This window comes from Giraffa tippelskirchi, chromosome 10 (genome assembly GCF_054371585.1).
Source record: "Giraffa tippelskirchi isolate mGirTip1 chromosome 10, T2T-mGirTip1v1.2.pri, whole genome shotgun sequence".
Lineage (NCBI taxonomy): Eukaryota > Metazoa > Chordata > Mammalia > Artiodactyla > Giraffidae > Giraffa > Giraffa tippelskirchi.
In genome coordinates, this window is record NC_137284.1 from 90,320,388 (window position 1) to 90,343,809 (window position 23,422).

The following is a 23,422-nucleotide window of genomic DNA, read 5'->3' on the forward strand; positions in this document are numbered from 1 at the left end:
CACTGTGGAAAGGACACAGCTCAGTAAGGGATACCACCATTTATTCAGACACTCAAGCCAAAAATCTAGCATCATCCTTGATTTTCTCCTTCTCTTCCTTACCTCCATATTCATTCTGTCTCTAGTTCCCATTGATTCTTTCTCCAAATGTCTCTCAAATCTGCTATGCCAATGTTACTACCATTTCCCTGGTTCTAGCCCTAATACAGACCCTCATAATTTTTCACCTGGATTACTGCTTTATAATCAGTCACTGACCATTTATGCTTAGTCGCTCAGGCATGTATGACTCTTTGTACCCCTGGACTGTAGCTTGCCAAGCTCCTCTGTTCATGGGATTCTCCAAGCAAGAATACTAGAGTGGGTTGCCATTTCCTTCTCCAGGGGATCTTCCTGACCCAGGTATCGAACCCAGGTCTCTGGCATTACAGGTGGATTCTTTACTGCCTGAGCCACTAGAGAAGCCCTAGTGCATTATTCCCATGTCTATCCAGCAGATAGAGTGATCTTTTTAAAATTTCAGTTTTAATATGTTATGGCCTAACTGACAATACTGAATATCCTTCTACTGCCAACAAGACAGAGAACAAATTCTTCACTGTGGCTTCTGGGCCCCTCATGACCTGACCCCTGCCTACCTGTCAAACATCATCTCTCCCCACTCTCCTCACAATCAAGCTATATCCAAATGTGCAGATGTCCTTAATGCCACCATACTTTCAACCTCTTTATCTTTGTGCAAGCTGTTTCTGTGACTTACCACATACCCTTTCTCCTTCTCTTGTAAAAGAAGGTCTTCTCTGACTTTGATTCAGGTTAAGTTTCCCTTCTGTTTGTTTCCTGCACCCATCTCGTTTTATAACCATTGTTCCACACCTGTCTTCCACTAGAATATAAGGGCTAGGAGGAGGGGCCGGGTCTGTTTTGCTCATTCCAGTACCCTTAGCACTGGAGCAAAATGTAGTCAGAATAAATATTTGTTAACTAAATATATAGTATGATTCAAACTGAAAACTCACTATTGAAAAGAATCATGAGTGAACATAATTATTAGAAAACATAATCTATTTTTTCCCAAAGGTATAAATGGTCACATTTGACCTCTGGTAATAGCTGTAACATTCCAGAGTTTAAATCCTAAGTGTTAAATCTGTAGTCATATTTGCACTTCATCAGACCTACAGTCCATGCTGGTGTTAGCTGCCCAGTTTGACATCTGGGCTGACTCATTTTAATTTGACTGTTTGAGGTTAGCTTCCAGAGCTGTTGTATCTTGTGTTGTCAGTCATTTGCCTTTCAGGTCAGAATTTAACTGACTTGAAGGAAGAAAACAATAGCCTTCAGAAGACTAATTTTTCCATCTTTTAGCAGAAAACAACTAACTTTCTTCTCCAAAGGTGTTCTTTCAGATTGTTTAATTTTTTTTTTTACAAGAAAATAAAAACAGTGAATGGAACTTGAGGCTATATCCCTAAATTTTATGCTTATCCTCAGTTGATAAAAATTTTAATATATGATCTTTGACAATAAAAACTGAGTTTTTCGCAAATGCTAAAAACTAGGATAGAGCATCTAAACCTTTCGTTAATTCAACAAATGTTCACCAGGTACTTCAGGCTTGTGAGAAGTGCTGTGGTGGAATTATATTTTGATGTAATTTATAATGCGCTTTGATCCTTCTCGTTACCCTGTGATCCTTCAGACAGCAGCTGGGCCTTCTGCTTGTATGTGTCAGGGAAGGGTTTTTACAGAACAGTGCAGTAGAAAAACATCCTGGACTTGTAAGCTTAAAATTCTAAACCCTGAAAGACTTGGAGCATGACATTTTTAAAAACCATGTAATCAGTTGGAACATGTCTTCCACCCCCAGATTAGATGAAGTATCTATGCCAAGAGAAAAGACAGGGAGCAAAGAAGAGAAGAGGGGAGAGGAGAAGGGAAAGGGGAGGGGAAGGGAGAGAGGAGCACAGGAAGGAGGGGAGCTTGGAGGAAGCAAAGGGGAAGGGAGAGCCAGAGGGAAGCAAAAGGATGAGATGCTGGGACACAGGGCCCACTTCCAGACCGCCCTGGACTCTATCTCCTGATAGGCTGGGAATGTAAGAGTACGTGAAAACTCATTCTATCTTTCCCTGGTATGCTTGTGAAAAGCAGCAAGGGATCAGAGTTTCCCTATGCTCATCATTGTACCAGCTAAAATCTAATGAGGAAAATAAAAATAGCTCTTGTTTAAAACTGAGGAAATAGAATCGTGAAAGAAAATTGACTAATAGGTATTAGACACCTCAGGACCCTAATGGAATAAGGACAAAATCTAGAAATTAGCAGTAGCAGGAAGCCAGTACCATGCCTATGCTGGAAGGACAATGTAAAGAGATGGTGTTTCTAACAGCCCAAAGTCCAAGGTCATGTGGGAAACTGGAACCACAACAACCCTGACCAAAGGGAGTAGATCACAAAAGAAATGCAGCTGATAATAATAATGCAGGGAAAGGTGGACAAAAACCCTGGCCTCACCCTGCTTCCGACCCTCCTGTTGTTCACAGATACCTTACAAGCACCAAACCCAGCTGGACTCTAACTGACATAAGTCAGCCACTCTGTAGGAGAGTAAGAAGGGTGAGGCATGGTTCTGAGGACAAATACACCCAGATGTAAAAGTGGGAAAATGTCTGCAGGGGATGTCTGGGACTGTGGACCTAAGAAGGCTTCACAGAGTCCCCACATCTCAGGATGACCCAGAGGGGCCCAGAGCAAGGCACATACGACAAAGGAGCCCCAAAACTTGAGGGGACCTTGGAGCTGGGACAGAGAATAGACATCTGGGATTTCCCTGGAAGGAAACCAAAGACCAGATGGGCTGTCAGACACTTCAGGGGATTCCCCCTTGGACAAAAGGCAGCATTGAGAAGACCAGGCTTGATTTCACCATAATGAGTTGACTACATGTAACTATCCCAACCTCCCCACCTCATTCTACATTTAAACAACACTCCAACACTCCTGCAGAAGGCAGTGGCACCCCACTCCAGTACTCTTGCCTGGAAAATCCCATGGACGAGGAGCCTGGTAGGCTGCAGTCCATGGGGTCGCTAAGAGTCGGACAAGACTGAGCAACTTCACTTTCACTTTTCACTTTCATGCATTGGAGAAGGAAATGGCAACCCACTCCAGTGTTCTTGCCTGGAGAATCCCAGGGACTGGGGAGCCTGGTGGACTGCCATCTATGGGGTCGCACAGAGTCGGACATGACTGAAGCGACTTAGCAGCAGCAGCAGCAGCAGCAGCCAACACTCCTTAGTTGGTAAAGAAGCTGCCTGCAATGCCAAAGACTCAGGTTCGATTTCTGGGTTGGGATGATCCCCTGGAGAAGGGAATGACAAACCACTCCAGTATTCTTGCCTGGAGAATCCCATGGACAAGGGAGCCTGGCAGGCTACAGTCCATGGGGTCACAAGAGTCAGACATGACTTAGCAACTAAACCACCACCAACAACAACACTCCAAGTAAGGGGAGAGGAGACCAGCTAGCAGAATGGATGCCAAATCTAAATTCACTCTTAGATAAAGAAGAGAAAGAACTGTACCAATAAACAGACACGGTTCTTTATTTAAAAAAGCTGACTGAATGTGTGGGGAAAGATGGACATATAACACAGATATATCAGTAATGTGGTGAGAAAGAGGTCACGGTAAAGGATACACGGAGGCTGCAGATGTACACAGAGAAGTTGCTGTGTTTGCCTGTACGGTAGGACTTCTCAGAGAAGGCCTCAGAGACAGTGGTATTTGATGAGATTGAGGGATGACTAGGGATTTAGCAAGCAGATGGGGGAGAGATCCTCACCTCTGTTGTCTTCTTCTGTCCCTCCTAATGCTCTGATTTCAAGAGAAGCCAGCATATTTATTATCTAACTGCAGTCCATTAAAGTCTTTAAGAAACATGACAAATCTCTGGATTTATCTTCATTTTGAATGGAGCAGTGTTGAAATGGTAGGATGGGTGTGACCTGTGTTTCAACTCTAATGAGTAGCTACAGCATCTTGCAGGAAATTAGTTTCTTAAAATATATCCTTTTATAGATTTGAAGAGGACGTTTTTATCCCCCCCCTTTTTTTCATTTTTTTAAAACTTATTTTTTATTGAGGAGGCCATTTTTAGATTTCAGTTTTGAACTAAAGACTTGGATCTGAAGGCACTAAGGTAGTCTTTTGGAATGTGTAATCCACAAGGAAAATATATTTAAGCCATCTAAAATGTATCTTCACAATGAACAAATGTCCATAGTTGAAACAAATTTCAAATCTAATAGTCTGATCTGTCAGGACTTTCCTGCAAATATTGTATTTTGCCATTTTCTGAAGTAGAAACAAAACCATTGATTTACAAATAACCTCAACCATCACTATTCCAGAAAAAATTTTCCCAAACTTACCCTTTATAATCTAATAATTTAAGAAACAAATAATTGTTGTTCTCTCCATTGTTTACAAAATGGAAAATGACTGTGTTACAGAAAACAATAGAAGTCATTTTTTTTTTACCTCATTAGAGATGTCTGTTCCAGAAAGATCAACTGATACCAAAGAAAAGATGTTTGCAATAAATTCAACTCCTAGGTCAGTCAGATGTTCACAATTTCGTAAACTCAAGTAGTTTAAATTGTAGCACCTGAAGGAAAGTAGCATGAAAAATTACTTTAAACTTTTCATCACCCTGTCAAATAGCAATTTCTTTGCATAAAAACTATCTGGGGAAAGCAAATGCTATTGAAACAAGGATTTTATTTTTCTCATCATAATGTTAATAGTGAGCTTAAAAGTGGAAATAATTGACATTACACAAGTGAGTGAAAAATTTTTTCTGTGATTTCATTTCATATTGCAGTTTCTGATAAAAAAATATTGCATGTATGCAAAAAAAACTCATATAAATACCAAGCTGAATAACGACTAAAAGGACAAAGTTAAATCTCTCACTTTTCCTTACACATTTACTACAAGAATTGGACTTCACCCTGTAGTGTACACAAGACCTTTGACAAGTAAAGAGGTTCAAGAATAAATTCACCCACTAGAATATCCCTTGGGATACACTGGAGTAAAGATTTACATAGAGACAATGTTCTTGAAAAGGATAGATAAGTCACCCAGGTATAGCTATTTATAACTTCTTGAGTGATTCCATCTCAAACTTTCTCCAAGATGAAATTAGTAATAAACAGAGATAGAAAAATATTAATTTGATCTATGACTCCAATATCTTACTTTGTTTAATTGAATATTGGACCAGCTTCTAGGCATTCCTTACATTTTCCAAATAGCTTCAAAAGTCCATCTTTGATCTCTCGTATCAACAGATATACAACTACTAATAATATATATAATATTATTGTTTTATCGTACCGTTCTGATAGTTTTGCAATGGAGGCATCACTCAGGTGGATACAGTTACTTAAGTTTAATTCTCTTATCTTTGTGATTGCAGGACCATCAAGAAATTGCTTTAGTCCCATATCACCAATTCTATAGGAAAGAATAAGGAAAGCTCTACATGTGATTTTATGTGGAAATATGTACAGTACTATTAAAATAAGAGCTACTACACCCAGTACATTCCAAAATAGCAAGGTAATATCTATATCTGGTATTTTGTCCACATTTGTAAATCAAATTTGGTTATATACTTTTACTTTAATAGAAAATATATAAATGATAGTAATAGAAGCATTAATAAAAATGCTATTCCTGTTCATTTGTTCATTTAATTAGGTGGCATGACTATTAATAAAACAGATGGCCTGCAAGGTTTCTTCCCTGAAGTTAAAATCGGATCATGTTAAATAGTGCCTGTTGCAATCTCCTGCAAAAGAAAAAGACCAAAGCTTAGAATAGAGAGAACCAAAACTTACAATCAAACTACTATCAAAATCTTGGAGGAATTTCCACTAAGTGCAAGTCAGTTTAGCTGGACTAGAAAAAACCCAGTAAGTTACGTGTCGATCCTTTCTGAAGCAGACAGAACCTGACGCTGTGAGAAGACCTTGACCTGACACATGGGTGTCAGTGCCAACCCCCCTCTCCCTGTAAGCCCTTGATTTATAAATGATTCTCTAAATTATAGTCAGCAAGAAACACACTTTTAATAAAATGGCAACAAGAAGAAAACTGTGAAGTAGTATTAGGCAAATTAAATAAAATTAACACAGGGAAGGCAATTCAGTTAAAATACTATGCTAGTAAAAATATTAAACAAGACTAACAGTTTTATATTGATTAGGATTAACCCCCAGTGACGAGAATATGGATGGGTTTGGAACTTGGAGATCATATTCTTCCCTGCCATGAAATTATGTACAGTGAGATGGTATAATAATGTGGCAATTTAAAATATGTGTTTGTGATCTAGCAATTTATAAATATATATGTTATGTGTTAAAAAAAATCTTACTACCCATAGAAATTAACATAACATTGTAAATCAACTATACTTTAATGAAATAAATGTTTAAAAAATCAGATTGGTCTTGGATTTCTTCTCTGCAAGAGAAATACCAAATGTATAAATATGACAGTATAAACAATATTAATAAAATATCAATTATAAATATATTTGCTGTTTCAGAGGAAAAATCCAAGGCCAGTCTGATTTTTTTTTTCTGGTAATTTGATTTTTTTTTTAACATTTTAAATCAATTTATTTGCTTTGGAACATTTATAGGCAATTCTGGGCTTCCTGGGTAGCTCAGCTGGTAAACAATCTTCCTGCAATGCAGGAGACCCTGGTTTGATTCCTGGGTCAGGAAGATCCCCTGGAGGAGGGATTGGCAATCCACTCCAGTATTCTTGCCTGGAGAATCCCCATGGACAGAGGAGCCTAGCAGGCTACAGTCCATAGGGTCACAAAGAGTCTGACACAACTGAGCAACTAAGCACACACACACAGGCAAAGTCATGTTTATGGTCATTGTAAATCAAATCTTACTCTAAATTTTGGTTGCCTTTGAATATGGGTTACAAATTTCTAAATATTAAGTATATTCATAAGCCTAATCATAAAAAAACTAAATCATCCTACAATCTTTTAAAAAATTACCTTTTAATCAAATAATTCTTAAAAATACTACCATGAAGACAAAAATCCAAGTCATGACTTTGTATGCAACATACAGTGTTAGTCACTCAGTCATGTCTGACTTTTTGTGAAACCATGCCAGGCTGCTCTGTCCATGGAATTCTCCAGGCAAGAATACTGGAGTGGGTAGCCATTCCCTTCTTTAGGGGATCTTCTGAACCCACGGATCGAACCCTGTTCTCCTGCATTACAGGCAGATTCTTAACCATCTAAACTAGCAGGGAAGCCCCTTTATGCAAACATAATATAGCATAAATACAAATTGAAGGAAAAATAATTAGGAATTCACAAAAGAACATAATTAAGATACAATTTTGTATTAGACTTGGCTTTTGACAAACAAATGGGACATAAAAATTAATATAATTAATGTAATTTAAATTCCATGGACTATTAAAGTATATTCAACATGATAAACAACTTAACCATCAACCTTCCCATCAGCCTTACCCCTAAATAAAGACTCCAAAAGACAGAGGTCACATTTTTGTACCATGATGTTATAAAACTAAAAGTTAGTAACACAGTTATAATTAGATATAAACTACTTAGATATCTGAATGCATTTTTAATAAATAATTCTTGGACAAAGAAAGAGAAACTCAAGTATTATAAAACTATATATCTTTCCAAAATTTATTTATTTAACATAATTTCAATTAATATCTCAATAGGATTTTTTTCTGAAATGTGACAAAATTATTCCAACATTCTTTTGGAAGAATAAACTAGCAAAAATATCTGATAATTTAAAAGAAGACAACTCATGAAGAGAGTTTCAGTCTGTTAGATATTAGAATATGTTTTGTTGTTGTTGTTCAGTCGCCCAGTCCTTTCTGACACTTTGCAATCCCATGGACTGCAGCATGCCAGGCTTCCCCGTCCCTCACCTTCTCTCAGAGTTTGCCCAAGTTCATGTTCATTGCATCGGTGATGCCATCCAGCCATCTCATCGTCTGATGCCCTCTTCTCTTTCTGCCCTCAATCTTTCCCAGCATCAGGGACTTTCCAATGAGTCATCTGTTCATATCAGATGACCACAATACTGGAGCTTCAGCTTCGGCATCAGTCCTTCCAGTGAATATTCAGGGTTGATCTCCCTTAAGATTGACTGGTTTGCTCTCCTTGCTGTTCAAGGGACTTTCAGGAGTCTTCCCAGCACCACAGTTCAAAGGCATCAATTCTTTGGCATTATGCCTTCTTTACGGTCCAGCTCTCCCAGCCATATGTGACCACTGGGAAGACCATAGCCTTGACTATATGGACCTTTGTCAGCATAATAATGTCTCTGCTTTTCAACACACTGTCTAGGTTTGTCATTGCTTTCCTGGCAAGAAGCAATCATCTTCTGATTTCATGGACTTCCCTGGTGGCTCAGATGGTAAAGAATTTATTAAGCTATAATAATAATGATAATAGATAACACTTATTGAGTGTTTATTAAGTGCCATACACTATTCTAAACATATTATATGCATTGATTTATTTTATCCTCACAAAAATCCTGAGTATGTACTCTTTATTTTCCCCATTTTTACAGATAAAATACTATGCAAGATTAGGTAGAAGACAGATGAATGATTGAAACAGAAAAAATAGCCTGAAAACACGCATTTACACACACACACACACACTGACGTGTATCTGTGTTTATATGTATGTATATAAAAACTTATAAGATAATCCAGGAAGCATAAATATCAATAGAAGGGATTTTTTCACATAATGGCCAAGTTGATGGGTTAATGTAGTTAGTACTAAACCTGGCTGTGCATCAAAAGCACCCATGTTGCTTTTTTTAAAAAATATGTAAGTTGGTGTTCCATCCCTAGATATTCAGATTCAGTAGCTCTGGGATAGAGCTTGGGCATGTGTAGTTTTATTCATCTCTTCAGGTGATTCTGATGCTCTGGAATTTTCATTTTAAATCATAAATATTTTTTAAATGTAGCTTTCTATAACTGATTCCAAATTTAATTGCACTGTAGTAAGAGAATATAGTTTGTTGTTACCAGTACTATAAAAGTTGTGAGGACTTGCTCTAAAACTCTATACACAGTCCAATTTTTGAAAGATTGATATGTGATAGAGAAAAATATATGCTTTGATTCTCAAATTTCCCATTTTAAATGTATCTTCTATAGATGAATTTTTAAAAATCTAATCTAAAACTCTAATATTAAACCTCCCCTATCTTTTGTTATACTCTATTACATTTTTCTTTTTATTTTTTCACTCTGCTATCATATCTTCAGTTATCTTCCAACTTTGTATTTCTCTCTTCACTGAGTTTTAATCTGCTGATTAGCAATCCATTTTATTTCAATAACTATATCATATTTTTTTTTATTTCTAAAAATTAGTTTTTCAAGTTGTTGTTGTTCAGTCATTAAGTCATGTCTGACTCTTTTCGACCCCATGGACTGGAGCACACCAACCTTCCCTGTCCTTCACTATTTCCTGGAGTTTGCTCAGACTCTTATCCATTGAATCAGTGATGCCATCCAACCATCTCATCCTCTGTCATCATCTTCTCCTCCTGCCTTCAATCTTTCCCAGCATCAAGGTCTTTTCTAAAGAGTTGGCTCTTTGTATCAAGTAGCCAAAGTATTAGAGCTTCAGCTTCAGCATTAGTCCTTCCAGTGAATATTCAGGGTTTATTTCCCTTAGGATTGACTGGTTTGATCTCCTTGCTGTCCAAGGAACTCTTGAGAGTCTTCTATAGTACCACAGTTCAAAAGCATCAATTCTTCAGCGCTCAGCCTTCTTTATGATCAAACTCTCACATCCATACCTGACTACTGGAAAAACCATAGCTTAGTTATATGGACCTTTGTAGGCAAAGTGATGTCTCTGCTTTTCAATATGTTCTGTAGGTTTGTCATAGCTTTTCTTCCAAGGAGCAAATGTCTTTTACTTCCATGGCTAGTCTAGTTATTTTTATCATATTTTGTTTCCTGCTCATATTTCTGGTTCCATTATCTATTTATTCAAACATTTTATACATAGTTACTTAATATTCTATGACTGATTCTTCTAGTATCTGAATTACTCAGCTCAAATTTATTTTGCATATCTTTTTACACTTGATGACTCATATCTTCATACATTTGATGGTCTTTAATTGTGAGCATCTATTTATTTGATCTTAACCTATGAGAATCCTGGATGCTTAAAGAGAAGATGCTTTCCTTCAAAAAAGCTTGGAGATAACTTCTTCCAGGGGCTTGGGTACCATCTATTTGAACTATTTTGTCCCTTTTGAAGGGTCCAAACACTGCAGAAGTCTCATCCTGCTTCTCTGTCTTGAGTCTTACTAAAATTGATTCTCTCAATGCCAATGTTGAAATGAACATTTACGCTAATAGCAGCTCCACCTTTTATGTTTGCTTGCTCTTCACTCTCCATCTCAGAGAGTCTGCTCATTGACAGGATGGTGATGGATCATGAACTGGATATTTCTCTTACTCTTTGTAGGCTCAGCAATGTATTGAAAGTATGTTTCATCAAGAATCTAAATAGTTTGTATTAATAGCAAGGAGTCCTTTGAAGTGTTTTGTCAAGTATACTGCTGGCAGCATAAAAACTTCCATTTATTTTTAAAATTAATTAACCTACAGAAGCCTGAGTGAAATACATGAGTGCAATCCAATTTTATTTCATGTTAATACAAATAGGATTAACTGTTATGTTCTTAGTCACTCAGTCGTGTCCGACTCTTTGCGACCCCGTGGACTGTAGCCCACCAGCCTCCTCTGTCCATGGGGATTCTCCAGGCAAGAATACTGATGTGGGTTGCCATGCCCTCCTCCAGGGGATCTTCCCAACCCAGGGATAGAACCCAGGTCTCCTGTACTGCAGGTGGATTCTTTACCAGCTGAGCCACCAGGGAAGTCCATTAGCTGTTGTATAATAGCTTCCATATTGTGCTTCCATCATGATGCCAGCTTGTTCATGAGCTTTCAACTACAAGATATCAGCTGGGGCTTTAGTCATCTGCAGAATTTACTGAGTATGGAGGATCTGCTTCTAAATTCACTTACATGTCTGTTGGTAGGAGGCCTCGGTTCCTTATTGGCTATTAACTAGAGGCTTCATTTCCTAATCCAGGTTTTTCCCATTTCAGATCCTGTCTTTGCCTTCCCTCCCAACCCTCTGTGCCTCCCCATTTTAATAATAGGGACCATGGGTTAAGATTTTGTTTAGCTTAGCTTATTACTCTGACTTGTCTTATGTTATGCAAACTATTAACCAATTTCTTTGTAGATCACATGCTATTTGTTATCTTCTGGCCCCATAATATTTTAAGAAATTTACTTAGGAAAGAGGCTGAGATAATTAATTGGGGAAGAAATTTTAGCAAGAATTTGATCCTTGCCCACCTGAGAATGCCAGGTTAGAAGCCTATTTGTAACTCAGGTGAAAAAGAGGGTTTCAGTAAGAACTTGCCATCTGTGAGCAGATCCACACAGAGGAAAAATCTAACTAGTACCCAAGAGGAAACACTTCAGTAAGATTGGTTCTTCACAGGCAGGTCAGAATCCATTTGGGAAAAAGACCTATTAACTGAACTAGCTGTGAGAACCTTCACTAGGATAAGTAGCCCACAAATGTTCTAGTGAATTCATTTAATCTTACAAGAGCCTGTGATTCCCACATATCCTGAGCATTCCCTGATAATCTCCCCGTGCCCACATGTAACTAGTCTGGGTTGGGTGCCTCTCCTTTGTTTTACCACAAAACTCTGCACTTACCTCTACTTAGATCCCTGACTTTCATGTTTACTATACTAACCAATGAGCATCTTGAGGAAGCCTGGAACATTCTAGATAATCAGTGTTTCTTGACTGAATGACTGTTTACCTTACACAGTTTGCCAGATTCAACACAGTGAGTTGCTTCAAAGGTGAGAGTGATTTGAGGCTACCATCTGTTATTCCCTTGCAGTCTACCATGTAAATATGACTGATATTTGGATAACTCTTGTCTATAAGTTTGAAGCATGCATCAGTAATCCTTTTATTTCCTGTTTAAAAAAAAAAAAGAAAAAGTTAAGGATTGTATTTGAATCTCCACAAGATTAAAAGTAAAAATTAATGCTAAACTACTTTTTAATATCTCACACCTTCAAATCGAATCTTTTTGATGTCACAAGCAGAAAGAGCTTTGAAAGTACTGTCGGAAATATGTGGTGCACCAATGAAGACTACTGATGAAATACGATGGCAATTTTCAACTAAAGCCTTTAGAAGGGAAAAAATAAAAGATTAATCAGATTATATAGAACACATTTATCAAAGTCATGAGATTAGTTTTTCTCTCAGTCTTTTCAAAAATGGACACATTAACTATTAAGTTGTCCTATTGTCAAAGAAAATGGGAACTTTTACTTTTTCCAATATACTTTACTAACTACAGTTACATTTGAGTAACGCATAGGATTCAACTAAATGATATTATAAAAGATAGGAAAACATGAGACAATGGAATGCTGAAAGAAATCAGTACATTTAGAAGCATAACATTTAGAACTAGACTTAAGGTTTATGCTTAAGCTTACATATGATTTTGTAAGATTTGATTGCAATATCATTGAAATAAAATATCCTAAATGTGAAATGAAGTTTCTTAGGGTATTTAAAGATTCAAATGTTCAAATGTGTGTATAAATTTCATAATTATATAAAACATCAACTGCAATGAAAAGCCCATTCATATTTTTCAATAATTCAAGCCATTAGAAAATGTGCCTGCCAAATGGGACTGAGAAGAAAATGTAGTTTTCAAATACCTACTTTTACACAGTTGTCCGTCAGAGTCGGCATGTCATTGATAGTCAGATGCATTATCCCACTGCAGCTGTTTGCAATGTTCCTGAAGCCTTGGACTGAAATCTGAATTGTACAAAGTTGGTGAAAATGATGGGCAAACCCATTAACATCACCTCTAATAAAACCCAAAGATAGTAATAACCAAAGATGTGTTATGATTTTGCTACTGTGTTTTAAAATTGAAACCATAACATGTTGCAGACGTAAAAAGGAAACACATATTCTAATCTTGATTTCTTTAATTTTTATATGTATGTTTTGTGAAATGATCACCATGGTAAGCCTATTTAACTTGTTATTCTATTTTGTATTGAAATAAAATTAGTCAATTAAAGTCTCTTAACTAATCATAATTTTGTACAGTCACAACTTCTATGTAGTTTCAAAACATTTATCACCCTAAAAAAAATCCTTTTACTTATTAAGAAGTTGCTCCCCATACACACCTTCCCTAGCCCCTGGCAATCACTAATCTGTTTTCTGTCTCTATGGATTTACCTATTGTAAATATTTCTTACAAGTGGAATTAGGCAGTACGTGGTCATTTTGTATCTAGCTTCTTTCACTTGCCTTGATGTTTTTGAAGTTCACAATATGGTATGTGTCAGTACCTTATTCCTTTTTATGGCTGAACAATATTCTATTTTATGCCTATACCACATTTTGTTTATTCACTTATCTGTTTTAGATCTTTTGGATATTTTGAATAGTGCTGCTGTGAACATACATGTACGTCTATTTGTTTGAATACCAGTTTTAAATTCCTTTGGGTATACACCTAGGAGTGAGATTGCCAGATCATATGGTAATTCTATTTTTAACTTTTTAAAGAACCACCAAAATATTTTCTACAATGCCTATACTATTTTACATTCTCACCAGCAATCTACAAGGGTCCTAATTTCTCCACATCTTTGCCAAAGCTTATTTTTTATTTTTTCATATTTTCCTTTCTCAAAAAATTTCCTGAGTTTGAAATAGTACCTCATTGTAATTTTGAAATCTACATCGCAGGCAGATTTTTTACCAGCTGGGCTTCCACCAGGGAAGCCCAAGAATACTGGAGTGGGTAGCTTATCCCTTTTCCAGCAGATCTTCCAACCCCAGGAATTGAACTGGGGTCTCCTACATTGCAGGCAGATTCTTTACCAGCTGAGCTACCAGGGAAGCCCAATGACTAATGAGATTGAAATCTTTTCATGTGCTTATTAGTCGTTTGAAGGTCTTCTTTAGGGAAATGTCTATTCAAGTCCTTTGACTATTTTTTAATTGATCATTTGTCATTTGTTGAGTTATAAGAGTTCCTGTATATTCTGGATTCTAGACCCTTAGGTATATGACTTGGAAATATTTTGTTCATTCTTTAGGTTGTCTTTTCCCTTTTTAATAATGTCCTTTGATACACAAGTTTTTTATTTTGATGAAGTCCATTTTCTCAGTTTTCTTTCACTGCTTATGCTTTTGATGTCATGTCTAATAATCCATTGCCAAATCTAAGATCATGTAGACTTATTCTCAGTGTTTTCTTCTAAGTGTTGTCATTTTAGTTCATATTTAGGTCATTGGTCCATTATCAGTTAATTTTTGTATATAGTATGAGGTAGGGAACCTACTTTATTTTTTTCATGGATAATCCACTTGTCCAGCACCAGCTGTTGAAGAGAATATTCTTTCCCCAACTGCATGGTCTTGGCACCTGTGTTGGAAATCAGTTGGCCATAACAGTATAGATTTCTGGACTCTCAATTCTACATGTCTGTCCTTGTGGCAGTACCACACTGTTTTGATTACTATAGCTTTGTATGTTGATTTCTTTCAGCTATCATTATCTACATTAATAGAAGCAACAATGGTAGAGAGTGTTCAAAAATAGTTACTGGTCAAAAGATCAAATATATTTGCCTATGAATTATCTTAAAATAACATTGTTATTTAGACTTCATTTCCTAACAAATGGTCATGGATGGGCAATAAGATGATGCTCTGATTCAGTAATGGGAAAGTAAGACTCTTTCCAAAAACAAATATCAGGGGGAACTCTCGTACCAAGTCATCTTCACAATATGACAGGGAGATAGAGGAATAGCAACCGTATATATTATGATCTCAGTGTTGTTTTAAAAAATATATGTGTCACAGACAAATAGACAAAAAACTAGAAACATTTCAAAATATTATTTATCTTTGGATACTGAGCTTATGGATGATTTTTTTTTCTTTTATGTTACTTTTATGTTTTAAAAATCTTATTTAATGAACATATAATTCTTCTGTAATCAGAAAAAATTGAATAAAAGGAAAGAAGAAGGAAATTCAGTCCTCTTCCTCACACAGTAGGCTTGCAGTCACATACCTAAAGAAATCTAATGTATGCTGAAAGTGAGTATCTACTGAAGACTTCTGCTCCAGGACATGGTCCTTTTAACTTGTTAAAAAGCCAGGCCTCTAGGTGATATTTGGCCCAGAAGTGTCCTGTTAGATGACTTCAAAGACTTCCTAGTAAAGCTCAGGAAAACATTAATTGAATTCCTCTTACCTCTACTCTTTAGTCATGGACTGGAAGAAAAATTTCTGATCATAGGATCCAAAATGTTCCATGAGAGGCTGTGGTGAGCAATAGGAGCCCAGTAGGGCTCATAATAGCTATCATTTAAATAACACTTATTGTTTACCAGGTACTTTTTAAGGCAGTTTTCATATTGTTGTTCAGTTACTCAAACATGTCCAACTCTGCAATTCCATGAACTTCAGCATGCCAGGCTTCCCTGTCCTTCACTGTCTCCCAGAATTTGCTCAGATTCATGTCCATTGAGTCGGTGATGCTATCCAACATTTTATCCTCTGCTGCCCTCTTCTCCTTTTATGTTCAATCTTTCCCAGCATCAGGGTCTTTTCCAGTGAGTTGGCTCTTCACATCAGGTGGCCAAAATATTAGAGCTTCAGCTCCAATATATTTTCACATAACTGGTCTGTGTCATACTCACAACCACCCATTAGGATATGGATCCTAATGCTACTGTGTTAGTCTGGGTTCCCCAGAAAAGACAGATCCAATAGGAGATAAGTAGATTGATAGATAGATAGACAGACAGACAAATAGATGGAAAGGAAGGAAGGAAGAAAAAACATGCATACATAGGTAGGTAGAGTTCTTATAAGGAACTAGCTCAAACAACAATAGAGTCTAAGAAGTCCCAAGATCTGCAGCTGGTAAGCTGAAGACCCAGGAGAGCTGAAGGTATTGTCTGAAGACAGGCAAAGACTGATGTCCTAGCTTGAAGACAGTCAGGCATAGAGAGTATATGTTTCCTCTCAGCCTTTTTGTTCTATTCAGACGCTCAACAGTTGAGATGAGACCCACCTACGTTGAGGAAGACAATCTGCTTTAGTCAGTCTACTGATATGAATATTGATCTCATACAGAAACACCCTCATGGACAAACCTAGAATAATATTTATCAAAAAAACTGAGCACCCATGGCTCATTCAAATAGACACACTAAAATTAACATCACAGCTTCCTTGAATATTTTGGACGTTGACTTTTCCTAGACTCATGGTCAGTGCTCTTTTTGCTCTTGCCTGCTTTGTCCTGGCTGATCATCTAAGCTTGCCTGGCCACATTTTTATCCAGATCAGCATCTTTGAGACCATCCACCCCATCTGGCACCACTAACTGTTTGAATCATACACAACTAAAAAGAAAGCCTTAAGACCTTATTGTTGCCCCATATTTTCAAGTTAAAACACAAAGTCTCAAGTCTTAAAATTTTAATTCTAAATATTTAATTAAGGAACTTAGTCAATCATAAAGGAAATCAGTCCTGAATATTCATTGGAAGGACTGATGCTGAAGCTCCAATATTTTGGCCACCTGATGCGAAGAACTGACTCACTGGAAAAGACTCTGATGCTGGCAAAGATTGAAGGCAGGAGAAGGGGATGACAGAGGATGAGATGGTTGGATGGCATCACTAACTCGATGGACATGAGTTTGAGCAAGCTCCAAGAGCTGGTGATGGACAGGGAACCCTGCCATGCTGCAATACATGGAGTCACAAAGAGTCGGACACGACTGAGCGACTGAACTGAACTGAGGTCCTAAAGCTAAAGTTTGAAATCAGTAGGGGAAACATTCCATTTTAAAAAATATTTTAGTGAAGTATATAGTTGATTTACAATGTTGGGTCAATTTCTGCTGTACAGCAAAGTGATTCAGATATATTTTTTTCTGTTCTTTTCCATTATGATTTATTACAGGATATTGAATATAGTTCCTTGTGCTGTACAGTAGGACCATGTTGTTTATCAATCCTGTGTATACTAGTTTGCATCTCCTAATCCCAAACTCCCAATCAAAAATTCCATTTTTAATGCTTGTGTATGAGTATTATTTAACTTGTATAGCCTGAATTTTATTATTTAGACTGTATAACTTAATTTTTATTATTTAACTTGTGTAGCTTTGTGACCAATCATGTTTTTCAGCACTGTTAAAGTTCTCACAGAGTATATATGATTATACTATGTTGTGGAAGGTCTCATAACTGACTGCTCACACTTAAAAGACATACTACAAAAATGTCCGGAGGCAGGAACAGTAAGAGAAGAGAGGCTGTTTTAAGGAGCTGAGACTTCTATAGACTGAGGTAGCCCCAGGAGATGAGGAAATGAAGACTCAGATCTCTTGGTCGATTTTCTCCAGATTACAAATTAGTAGAGCAAGAACACAGATGTGCAAATCCTTAATCCAGTACTCCTTCCGATTAACATTCTTCAACAATAACATCCAGATCAACTGTTCCATCCCAGCTTCCAGAGCTCTTCAAACTTCGTCATTCTGGCCAGAAAGGCATCCAACTTCTCCAGTACTCAGTGGACCTGTCTGCTCTTTGTCTGACCTTGTAACCTTTCTCCACCTCTTTCTCTTTTCATCTAATCAAGCCTTAGGTATTCCTCAAGTCCCAGTGACTCCAGCCCTATCCTGGTACCTTTCTTCTCTCGCCCTTACAGGTCTGTAACTACTTTAGCACAGAACAGGCCTGTAATCTGTGCATGTTTTATTTCCCCCAAGGAGATGATCTTATACTCTTTTTCTTTTAAACTTCTTACTGTGTTGAATAACTATTAGGGGATGGATGAATTAAATTTAGGAGAAAGACAAAGTCTGGGAAAGAGTACAGAATTTGGCTACAGACAAGACTGAAAATGATTCAAAGTTGAAGGTAAAGCACAAGCAGAGGCAAAGCAGTGGGAGCACTGGGCTTAGATGAAGTGGCAAGATCACCCTTGGGATGAATAAGAAAAGCTTAGTAGGTAAGGAGGAAGGAAAAACTAATGGAAAACCCATAAGACAAAAATTAGGTATTTCATATTGTACTGCCATGGATTCTTGAATAAGTTTTCCATAAATACTCACAGGGAAAAGTCCATGGGACATAAATTAACATTATAAATCTGGAGAACAGAGGACAGGGAAAGAATGCTGGGCTTGGAGCCAGCAGAGGTGGGTTTAAGTCTATCTCTTTCTCACTTATAACAAAAGGCAACTCAACCTGTCTGATGCTTAGTTTTCTCATCTATAAAATGGGTATAATAATACTTATTTTAGGAGATTCTTGAGAAAACAGAGTCATGTATATAAAAGTGGTTATTGAGCATGATACCTGGTATGTGTTTCAAGTACCAGTTTTCCTATTACTGTTCTTCTGGGCATATTGTGAGCTCACTGAAAAATAAAGATTCAAGAACTAGAGGTAAAAGACCTTGAGAGATCATTCTAGTGGATCCCTCACACCATAAGTATGAAGAAATGGTATTTAGAGAAGTTGGGTGATTTGAGAATAGATTCCTTATCTATTCCTCATTGTGTGTCCCCAGTGCTGGACATGGTGCCAAACACAGAGTGGGTGCTCTATAAGTACTGAATGAATGAATGAATGTTCTTGAGTCACACAGTCAATGGCAGAGCCAAGGCTACAGACCATTTCTCCCCATAATGAATAACTCCAGATCCAGGGATGGGAGCAGTTGTTTTTCACAACACTTCTAAATTTCTCCCCTTATCTCAGCCCTAGTGTATTGCCCTGCTTCTCCAGTGGCTAAGCAGAATCTGCCTGCAATGCAGGAGACGCAGGTTCAATCCCTGGGGTAGGAAGATCTCCTAGAGAAGAAAATGGCAACCCAATCCAGTATTCTTGCCTGGGAAATGTTATGGATAGAGGACCCTGGCAGCCTACAGTCCATGCGGTTGCAAAAGAATCAGATATAACTTAACAAATAATAACAACAAGTCTTTTACCCTAACACTTGTATCTCCAATAATGGCTTCCCCAAAACAAGTAAAACTTTTTCTCTCTTGCTGTCTTGGAAACATGTTCATGACAAGATTTCCTGAACAAGGGGGGAAAAGTGATAGCAGAAATCAGCCACAGCTGAGTGGTTCCTTGTAATGCAGCCAAAAACTGGGTGCTATCAGCCAATAAGATTGTATCCAGGAAAGAAAGGGGAAGGGGCAGGGAAACCTCTGAGAAAAGCTTTTCAGTTTTGTCCTGGCATGAAATGCTTAGTTCTGTACATAGTTTATTTTAGAATATCCAAAAAGATGCTTGGCTAATATTTTATGACTCAAATATTCCTGCCAGAATCTTTTAGGCCAACCAACTATTAGTTGTCCTTTCTCTTCACTGACATAATGGGGATACAAGCCTAAAATTAAAGATTCTTCTCTAAGAGAAAAAGCAAACTATTTCAACCATGGTAAAATACTGGGTTTTGCCACATCTGCTATCTGTGCATTTTCTGTATAGGATTCTTATAAAATTTGGGGTTGGATCTCTCTTTGTTTACTTCTGAGGTAATTTTGGCTTCAATTTGGACAACAACTGGAGCCCTGCCACACTGCTGTTTTCTGGTTAAGCTCCCATTGGTAGGGAACTTGAGGAAGTTGGCCACACCAGTGGTGTTCCAGTCTCAAGTCCTAGCAGACAGCTACTGCTGCTAATGGGGGCAGAGAAGCCTTGGTGCTCACAGGGAAATTCTCTCCATCTGCCTCTGGCTAGGTCTCAGCACAACAGGACAGAGTGGTCTGTGAAGGAAATGAGCTCTCAGTGAGCCACACGAAAAGAAGACCAAAGTGCTGAGCAGCACAATCGAGCTCAGATCCCTCCTCAGTAAGGATCACATCTTACCAAGCTCCCATTTTCCAGTCCTTCTTTACGACATTGTCTCTGAATCAGTTAGCTCAACAACACAGAAAAAGAGATATATGTAGGGTGAGACCCTCGACGACAGAAATACCCATCTTAGGCAGACATAGCCCATGTTGTGTTCCTGTACCATTTTCAGCTGTCCCTCTCATTCTAACCAGCACTGTAACCAATGGCTAGTGAGTAATGTGATGACTTCAGTCATATCCATATATCCTTCATAACTTCTTGATGACCTCAAAGAAGCCTGGCTTAGCAAGTGGAATGAACTGTTGGAAAGAAGGATTTCTTCCAAAACATTATGGGACATTCTGTTTTATTGCATTCAAATGTGCCACAGGCTTCAATAGCAACACTTCCCAGGATCTGTGTTAAGAGGGCTTGACAGGCTTTCAAATATTATGTCCTCTGTGGTGATAGAATAAGAGGCCTAATTATCATACCTACCAATCTGTCTCTTTGGATGTGCCTGTACTTTCCAGTCTATATATTCTTCATGGCCACTCCCGCCGCTATGTTCACTAATACACTTCTCCAGGTAGCTCTGGAAGAAGCTTCAGGTAGAGCTGTCTCTTTCTCTTACATCTCAGAGCACCAACAACCAGAGCCCTCACTTTGCATTGTGCACCTTCTGCCTTGTATAATAATTCCAGGTGCACATGTGTAATATCCCTGCCCATCTTATCCATCAGGCCCTTTACAACACCATGCTGGGAGCAAAGTATGATGCAACAACAGCTTGTAAATAGGCCAAGTAGTTGTCAAGTAAATTGTGTGTAGAATGTAAATTAGAATTAGTAATTCTAAAGTGGAGAGGGGAGGCATGGTCAACATTGTCCTTTGTTAAAGATTGCCATATTTATCTAAAAACATTAAACAGCCAAACATGAAAAAAAAAAAAAAAAAAAGAAAAAAAACTTTCATTTTTCAGTGTGGGTAAGGAGAATAAAACTAAAACACAAGATTAGTGAAACCTGCAGATACCAGGAAGGCAAGCATGGGTGCCAACTCTGCATGTATGTATTCACCGCACAATGACAGAGCTGAGACCTGCAGAAGCAGGCTGACCCTTCCTAAACTCTACCGTTCTTGTCTGGAGTATACTACGTTGTTCTCTTCCTCATCCACTGGCCAATTACTTACAACTTCCCCTGTGCTATAATGGAGGCTTATCTTCTTTTAAATCAAGAGAATCACAGCTACAATACTTTCTTCTTAAAACACAATGATCCACAGAGCTCCTTTGTCTAGATTTATTGAGTTAGATGGAGGCTTTATGGCTACAATCCTAACCACTGGCTGCACCCAGATCCAAAGAACTAAAGTAGAATTTTATGAGCAGTTATGAAATTCTGTGTATAAGCCATTTGCTATGATAGGGAAAAGATAAGAAACTGAAATAAGTTTAGTTTTTCAGAAAGCATTACAATTTTTTCAAACCTATTTTCAGGAGGGGGAAATATGATCTGAGTCCCCAGAGACTCATCATTTCGTCATCCAATTCTTCAAGATCTAAAAATTGTTGCCAGATGTTTTATTTTTTACTACTTAATGTAATAAACATCCTTAAATATTTTGGCTACAGAGATTACATTAATCTATGGATGATAAACAATAGGCTTTTGTTTTATTTATTTTTTATTTCAATGAAACTTGTATTAAGTTTCATTCAAACTAATAATTATGAAAACCATTTAAATTTATATGAGTCTTATCTATAAGATTCATAAAATTTTTCATAAATTCTTCAATATTTTTTCCAAATACGGGTTGAAGTGTGATTCAGAAAGGACACAAAACATTCGTTTAACAGGAAAACTGAGGCCCAAGAGCTGACCCAGAGAAGCAGAAATTTCACTGTGTCTTTTCTGCTTCATGCCTGCTTTTACACTACAACCCCTCCTGAGTGATAACACGTAAGACCATGTAACATTTTTCTCAAATACAAAATTTAAATGCAGCAATATTTTCTTTATTGTATACAGTATATAGCACTTTATAGTTTTACAAATGATAGTCTAATGGCTCAATAAAGGACAGAAATGGTATGGACCTAACAGAAGCAGAAGATATTAAGAAGAGGTAGCAAGAATACACACAAGAACTGTACAAAAAGGATCCTCATGACCCAGATAATCATGATGGTGTGATCACTCACCTAGAGCCAGACATCCTGGAATGCGAAGTCAAGTGGGCCTTAGGAAGCATCACTACAAACAAAGCTAGTGGAGGTAATGGAATTCCAGTTGAGCTATTTCAAATCCTAAAAGATGATGCTGTGAAAGTGCTGCACTCAATATGTCAGCAAATTTGGAAAACTCAGCAGTGGCCACAGGACTGGAAAAGGTCAGTTTTCGTTCCAATCCCAAAGAAAGGCAATGCCAAAGAATGCTCAAACTACTGCACAATTGCACTCATCTCACATGCTAGTAAAGTAATGCTCAAAATTCTCCAAGCCAGGCTTCAGCAATATGTGAACCGTGAACTTCCAGATGTTGAAGCTGGTTTTAGAAAAGGCAGAGGAACCAGAGATCAAATTGCCAATATCCACTGGATCATCGAAAAAGCAAGAGAGTTCCAGAAAAACATCTATTTCTGCTTAATGACTATACCAAAGCCTTTGACTGTGTGGATCACAATAAACTGTGGAAAATTCTGAAAGAGATGGGCATACCAGACCATCTGACCTGTCTCTTGAGAAACCTGTATACAGGTCAGGAAGCAACAGTTGGAACTGAACATGGAACAACAGACTGGTTCCAAATAGGAAAAGGCGTACGTCAAGGCTGTGTATTGTCACCCTGCTTATTTAACTTATATGCAGAGTACATCATGAGAAATGCTGGGCTGGATGAAACACAAGCTGGAATCAAGATTGCTGGGAGAAATATCAATAACTTCAGATATGCAGATGACACCACCTTTATGGCAGAAAGTGAAGAAAAACTAAAGAGCCTCTTGATGAAAGTGAAAGAGGAGAGTGAAAAAGTTGGCTTAAAGCTCAACATTCAAGAAACTAAGATCATGGCATCCTGTCCCATCACTTCATGGCAAATAGATGGGGAAACAGTGGAAACAGTGGCTGACTTTATTTTTGGGGGCTCCAAAATCACCTCTATTTCTTTGCATTGATCGCTGAGGAAGGCTTACTTGTCTCTCCTTGCTATTCTTTGGAACTCTGCATTCAGATGGGAATATCTTTCCTTTTCTCCTTTGCTTTTCGCTTCTCTTCTTTTCCCAGCTATTTGTAA

General features: G+C 37.7%; 3 protein-coding genes across 25 annotated transcripts in view; 2 read left to right on the forward strand and 1 right to left on the reverse strand.

Annotated features, from left to right (window-relative positions):
- The window catches only part of FAM185A (family with sequence similarity 185 member A), a 142,130-nt gene extending 136,507 nt beyond the window's left edge, over positions 1-5,623 (forward strand). The window contains exon 9 of the mRNA XM_081535811.1: positions 5,486-5,623. The gene's annotated coding sequence lies outside the window, so the exon portion shown is untranslated. The remainder of the gene's footprint in view (positions 1-5,485) is intronic.
- FBXL13 (F-box and leucine rich repeat protein 13) overlaps positions 1-23,422 on the reverse strand; it is a 215,269-nt gene that overhangs the window by 58,716 nt on the left and 133,131 nt on the right. For 12 of the 22 annotated variants that reach the window (XR_014067184.1, XR_014067183.1, XR_014067182.1 and 9 more), the window contains 5 exons: positions 12,928-13,026; positions 12,258-12,375; positions 11,996-12,158; positions 5,404-5,523; positions 4,543-4,669 (listed from right to left, as the gene is read on the reverse strand). Coding sequence is in view for 19 of the 22 variants with exons in the window: in XM_081535696.1 (XP_081391822.1) it covers positions 4,543-4,669; positions 5,404-5,523; positions 11,996-12,158; positions 12,258-12,375; positions 12,928-13,026 (627 nt within the window). In the remaining 3 variants the exon portion in view is untranslated. Of the gene's footprint in view, positions 1-3,583; positions 3,877-4,542; positions 4,670-5,403; positions 5,524-11,995; positions 12,159-12,257; positions 12,376-12,923; positions 13,027-23,422 lie in introns of those variants that run through there. The other 10 variants (XM_081535692.1, XM_081535699.1, XM_081535686.1 and 7 more) reach the window with 3 other exon arrangements.
- Positions 1-23,422, forward strand: part of LRRC17 (leucine rich repeat containing 17) — an 86,185-nt gene that overhangs the window by 12,855 nt on the left and 49,908 nt on the right. The window contains exons 1-2 of one of the 2 annotated variants that reach the window (XM_081535807.1): positions 5,486-5,628; positions 8,444-8,513. The exons of the other annotated variant lie outside the window; for it this stretch is intronic. The gene's annotated coding sequence lies outside the window, so the exon portion shown is untranslated. Of the gene's footprint in view, positions 1-5,485; positions 5,629-8,443; positions 8,514-23,422 lie in introns of those variants that run through there. 2 annotated transcript variants of the gene reach the window in all.